The sequence below is a fragment of the Cibotium barometz genome, chromosome 3, assembly GCF_041138505.1.
Source record: "Cibotium barometz isolate CiBa-2024 chromosome 3, ASM4113850v1, whole genome shotgun sequence".
Taxonomy (NCBI): domain Eukaryota; kingdom Viridiplantae; phylum Streptophyta; class Polypodiopsida; order Cyatheales; family Cibotiaceae; genus Cibotium; species Cibotium barometz.
In genome coordinates, this window is record NC_141048.1 from 40,151,245 (window position 1) to 40,157,842 (window position 6,598).

At 42.5% G+C, this 6,598-nt stretch overlaps 1 protein-coding gene across 1 annotated transcript; it reads left to right on the forward strand.

Moving 5' to 3' along the window:
• Window positions 1-1,595: 1,595 nt before the first annotated feature.
• LOC147640057 (pentatricopeptide repeat-containing protein At5g27110-like) lies at window positions 1,596-5,676 on the forward strand. The gene has a single exon (XM_086776603.1). It carries the CDS (start codon window positions 1,994-1,996, stop codon window positions 4,622-4,624), a length of 2,631 nt encoding a protein of 876 aa, XP_086632729.1. The 5' UTR covers window positions 1,596-1,993; the 3' UTR covers window positions 4,625-5,676.
• Window positions 5,677-6,598: the final 922 nt, after the last annotated feature.

Here is a 6,598-nt window from a genome sequence, read left to right on the forward strand (position 1 = left end):
AAATGTTAAAAGAAGTAATAGAAGACTCAAACGTCTACTACAAGGGAAACTAGAATGGGATGGAGTGGAGAGAAAAGATTTTCTCTCATTCCCCGCTGAAGGTGCAAGGATCTGCATTTTGCAGGTTTTTATGTTTGGCCTGGAAAGATTCAATGGGTTTGATAAAATGGGATGGGTGTACAAGAGTAACTGGGAACTCCTTCTTCTCATTAGGGATCTAGTGGTCACATAAATTTACCCCCCCTTTAGCTCAGATTGACCTACATGTGATAAAAAACTGAATAATAAAGGAATAAGAAGAATAGGGGACTAATGGGGCAGTATCCAGGTATCTCGGAAGGAGGATGACTAGCTAGAGGAGGAATTCAATATATAAAACAAGGACATGATAGTGGTCAAACAAACTTTGGACTGTATGAACAAAGGATGGGTTTCTACTTCCTTTAATAATGAGAATTGGATGCAGGCCCTAGGTGTGGATTAATGGAAACAAACTAAGGGAAGCATCAACCAAAATCATATATGGGAAAATATCAAGGATAGGGAGGAATGTTGTGTATTGTAACTGAATCTAGAAGGTCAAATGGAGTATAAACATTTGGGGGTGCAAAGTGGAAACTGATCAGGAACTTGGAGATCCCTATAAAGCTTGGAGATCCCTATAAAGCTAAACTCTTTTTGTGGAAAGTATGCATGTGGGCTTTGCCTTTGGGATGTAAGTTGGTTCACATCAGGGGCTTGCCCTAGGTGTGGTACAACACTTGAGGATGGAAGGCATGCATGCTAGAGCTACCGTGCCATCATAAGATTTTGGGGGAAAATCAGTAAATGGATAATAACCTCTTTGGGCTTGAGGATAACATGGGGTACTTAGCTTTTAGGGAAACATATGGAGGAAGGGGAAGAATTGACTATTATAATTAATCTAATTAGATATGTATGCTTATGGGAGCTATGGCTAGCTAGAAATGCTATTGTTTTTTAGAAGGGGACCATGGGATTGACTTTGAGAAAATCAGACATAAATGTATATATAACTGTTGGTCATTTATTACATTAATAAACTCAACAACAATATATATGTTGAACTATTACAATCATTATAGGGGTATCTTATACATATTGGGTGCAGATGCTAGTACGTATGTAGGTGTATGTAGGAAAAGACATCAAAGGGTCACAAAGTGCAAGCAAGAAGAGAAGGCAAAGACTTCAAAATTTTGGACCCAAAACAAGGAGGTGGTATCTGAAAGCGAAGCAGCTTGTATACACCTACTTTGCCCTCTTGGAAAATCCTATGGGAAAGAGACCTGATGTAAAAATTTGGAAGAGAAAAGAGTACAGGGAGAAACACACTCCAAAAGGGTTTTTAACAGAGCCAATTCTGCAGGCTAGCAACAACAAGCAGTTGGGATTCATATTAGATGGGATGAATGTTCTTTTGTCTTTAAAGATAGGATGCTATGTAAATGGCTGAATGAAGACTGAATATTGTGAAGTCTATCTGGTTTTGAAATGATCAGATGTATGTGGGTAACTTATGCCACAATAGCCCTTATATAATATAATGTATATTTAGCAAAAAAAGAGAAAAACAAAGCTTTTCTTGTTGTTGCTTTTTTTTTTTTTTTTTGGACGATGAGGGCGGGGGATATCCCCATCGAGCCCTTTCCCGTCCGATACGTGATGTCTGTAATTTGTAAAAACTGTGGCCGTTCCTTTGGTGATGCCGGGCTAATCACAACGCTTCTTGCGCTGGCGGAAAGCCTACATCTGGTGCTGCGGCTGTGGCAGTCCATATCGACCTGCCACTTGGGAGTGCAGGGATCAATGCTTTCATTTTGTTGTTTGTTCGTTTGGTTGCTGATGATCGTGCAGTGACCTAAATAGTAGGGGGCATGAGTACAATTGGAATCAAGTAGCAGCCTCACTAGAAAGGGGAGACACTGTAAGCTTATATGTGTTGCTTCCTTGACTTTGTCCATCTGCAAACATGTGTCTGGTATTGCCTTCCAGTCCAACATACACAGGCAGGATGGCTGGTAAAGTTGAAATTCTTGACCATGCTGATTCATCCAGGACGGGTTGGTTTGACAAGGCAGACGGAGCAATTGAGCTCATGCAAATGGGCCAGATGCCTCTATCAGCAGCCCTTGTCCTCTCGCTTCTGCAAGCATGCATTAAAAGAAAAGACCTTGCCACTGGCAGAAGATTGCATTTCCTTATCATCACCACTGACTTCGATGAAGTTGCCCTTTTAGGGGACCAATTCATCCGTCTGTTTGCAGCATGTGGCAGTTTAATTGAAGCAAACCTCTTGTTTTGCAATGCTTCAAAACCTAGTTCTTGTACATGGCAAGCAATCATAAATGCTCATGCTACACTTGGAGAAAGCAAGAAAGCTCTTGAACTATATCAAAAAATGCAGGAGGAAGGCATGAAGTCCAGTAAATATATATATTCATGTGTCCTAAGAGCATGTAGCTGCATTGGAGCATTAGGACAAGGCAAACATATACATGATGAAATCATCAAAAGTGGATTTCATTCAGATGTCGTTGTTGGGAATGCCCTTATTGACATGTATGCCAAGTGTGGGAGCTTGAAGGGAGCACTAAAAGTCTTCGGTCATTTGTGGAACAGGGATGTGGTGTCATGGAATGCAATCATTGCAGGTTACACTCAGCAAGGGCACGGTCTTCTTGCTATTGATTTTTTTGAGAAAATGCAACAGGAGGGCACTTGCCCAGATAGAGTCACATTTTTGTGTCTTTCAAAAGCTTGTGGCTGTGTGGGGGCCATAGACCAGGGCAAACGGATACATGGTCAAATGAATAAATGTGGCATTGAAATAGATGTAATTGTGGGGAGCAGTCTGGTTGACATGTACGGGAAATGTGGAAGCTTAAAACTAGCTCACGAAGTGTTTGATGATCTGCCTGACCGGAACGTTGTATCGTGGAATGGCTTGATTGGAGGTTATGCTCAGCATGAGTTCAGTTTTCGCGCCCTAGAACTTTTTGAGAAAATGAAAGATAATGGTATAAGGCCAAACTGTGTCACTTTTTTGTGTCTACTCAAAGCATGTGGGAACATAGGGTCCATCAAGCACGGTGAAATTTTACATGCATGGATTTTAAAAAGCGGATTTGAATTTGATGAATCAATTGGGAATGCCCTTGTTGACATGTACTCAAAGTGTGGCAACTTAGAACTAGCTCATAGAGTTTTTGATGAGTTGCCTAGTCAAAGTGTTGTGTCTTGGGGTGCATTGATTTCAGGATATTCTGAGCATGGGCATGGTCTTTCTGCTCTTGAACTTTTTTGGCAAATGCAACAGAATGGCATAAAGCCAGATAGAGTCATGTTTTTGTGTGCTTTGAAAGCTTGTGCCAGCACTGAATTCATAGGACAAGGTAAGCTGGTATATAAGCAGGTCATTGAAGGTGGGTTGGAATATGATATTACAGTTGGGAACAGTCTTCTTGACATGTATGCAAAATGTGGAAGATTGGAGGAGGCACGCAAGGTATTTGACCAGTTGCGAAATCGAGATGTTGTGTCATACAATACAATGATTGCTGCAAATCTGCAGCATGGGCATGGCTTTCATGCTATTGAGGTTTTAGACATGATGAAACAAAAGGGCATAAAGCCAGACAAGGTCACCTTTTTGTCCAGCTTAAAGGCTTGTGGCAGCATAGGAGCCATAGGACAGGGGAAGCTGTTACATGAGCACATCATCAGATGTGGATTTGAATCAGATACTGTAGTTGGCACTACCCTTGTTGACATGTATGCCAAATTTGGGAGCTTGAAAGAAGCTCGCAATGTGTTTGACAAACTGCCAAACCCCAATCTGGTGTCATGGAGTGCAATGATTGCAGCTTATGCCCAGCATGGAAAAATTTATTTAGCTGCACGGTGTGTGAGAGATATGCAGAAGCAAGGTCTAAAACCAGATGAAAAGATATATATTAGTCTTTTTATGGCCTGCAGCCATGCAGGTCAAGTTGAGGAAGGATATCAGCATTTCAAAGCAATGACAAAAGAATATGGAATTGTCCCAACAGTGGAGCATTTTAATTGTATGATTGAGCTGCTCAGTCGTGCAGGACGATTGAAGGAGGCTGAAAAGGTTCTCCAAACGATGCCACTCCCACCTGATCTAACTGGATGGATGTCCCTACTCACTGCATGTAAGGCATACGGCAATCATCAACTAGGAATGAAGTGTTTCAATCAAGCTGTTAAATTAAAGTCTGCCGTCACTGGTGGGTATGTGCTTATGTCAAGCATTTATGCTGATGCACACATGTCGGAGGGTGCTCGCCACATACAAGATCTGAGAAGTGCTGCTGATGCACGAAGGATGCCTGGAAGGGCCTGGATTGAGGTTAGCAATAAGGTGCATGAATTTACAGTAGGAGATTCAACACACCTACAAACAAATCAAATCTTTATCAAGTTAAATAGATTAAACATGCCAATGAAGCTAGAAGGCTATGTGCCTCAATCAGATATGAGTTCAAACAATCATGTTGAAGAGGACATCCAAGTTGTATCTTGTGACTGGTTTGAGGAGAAGCCATGGCTATTATGTGATGCACCTGTCACGCAATGAAGCATGCATGTCAGCTACAACATCAAATGCCAGTAAATGCACATGGATAATATTGGGCACAAGATCTACTTAGGCTGAGTAGCATCAGGAGGGGTTGAATCGAAGGGGCAGTCTGGAGCAGCAAACAGCTAGCCACCAGATAGGGCAGAAGCTCCTCTTATTAATCAAAAAAGAAAACGTCTGCACAATGCAGACTACAGCCCGCTAAGAGGAGCAAGCTACAAAGAACCCTTCTGTGAGGTCAGAAAATCAATGAACAAAAGGAAGAAGGGGAGGGGGGTTGGGTCCCTTTCTGGGTGGCCCTTCTTGGAGGGAGACCACGTTTGGGGGTTGTTATGATCCCACCAACCAAAGGCTGGAAAGTGTGAAATCCATGGTGGCATAGAATGCCACATCACGGCTTAGTATATTAAGTGCGACTGCTCGTTCAATTTGACACAGGTTTTGAGTGATGGCCGTTATGCCTAGGGACTCAGTAATGTGTAGCATTAGGGACCAGTTGGACATGGGGCACATGAGTAATGTGTGGCCGGGTTAGGTGTGCACTGGATGCCCAGAGGTCACTAGTATATATATGGATGGGAGGTTAAAGCAATCTATGCCATGCTAGGGTTTCATCTTTGGAAGCGCTCTTCATCTTCTTCTCCACGTCTGTGAGCTTGGAGGCTGGATATAGGGTTAGGATTTTGGACCCATCTCCCAAGCAAGTTAGCAACCAATAGCCAAGCAGTCAGTAGAAGCAGTCGGGCAGCTAGCTACAGTAATCTGGGACAGCAAAGATGCCACACGGTAGTCATCCAGCAAATATATGGGTCGTGGGGGATGGTCCTCTACAAACTGACAGAAGTAGAGATGGCTGACTAGCATGTGGGGAGGGTATACAAGCATGCATTAGATTCCCTCATTCTCCATCTGGTATTTCTCAAAAGTTGGTCTTACAGAGCGTTTCTCTAGAGGGGCTGGTCAAGGAGAACTACAGCAGGAGTATTGGGCTGAGTGTAGTACTCATATTTGTACTTGATAATTTAATTATAAACATTTCTTGTACATAATACAACATAGTAGTTTTAGGGCTATTGTGTCTGATGTGTGTGTGTGTGTGTGTGTGTTTCAATGCTCCTCTTTCTCTCTGTGAAAACCCTAGCACACAGGCATAAGAGCTCTTTAGTTGGTATCAAAGCCGAAGCTTGTTATAGCTAGATCTGTACGCAGGTGGTTTTCTAGTGTAAACATGGTATATTGTACGTGACAAGCTCACCGCCGAGCTCAATTGATGGGACACATTATAGTTGGTAACCACTGTCGGTTGTGAAAGAATGTGCACAAGCGGAAGCAAATAAACATGAGAGAGAGAGAGATTGCAAGCAAGAACTAGAGCTTTATTAGCTTGAGGTTACAGAGTACAAGAGCCAGCCGATAGGGCAGTGAATGATGATTGAATGAATAAAAGAGAGCAACTCTTATATACTTGTGCATGAAGCAGTCGGCTGTAGGAAACAGGCCGGCAGGACTCCACGACAGCATAAATAGAGATGCAATATTTTAACACCCCCCTTGCATCTTGAAGTGTGCAAAAAAGTCAGACGAAAACTGATGACGAAGGTGCGACCATGGACACCTCAGCATGGCCAGTACTGAGTTCACCTTGGAAAATGCACATGTCAACTTGATGTCTTTAGAAAACATAATGCCACTATAAAGAGCAAAAGAAAATCTGCTTGGCTCCAAACTCAAAGTAGAACTGTGAACACATCACATCCAATAACCTTGAACAAATGAACATGGAACACATCCTGTCCATAGTCTCTACTGACCAATAGTTATGGAACTCATCCGAACCATGAAGGAAACTTGGTTGATCTTGGAACTCATCCGGACCATCAAGTGAACTTGCCTATCATCATACTTGGAACTCTGGCATCATACTTGGAACTCTGGCACACGGGTCCCATGCTCCAGATTTAATATAAGCGA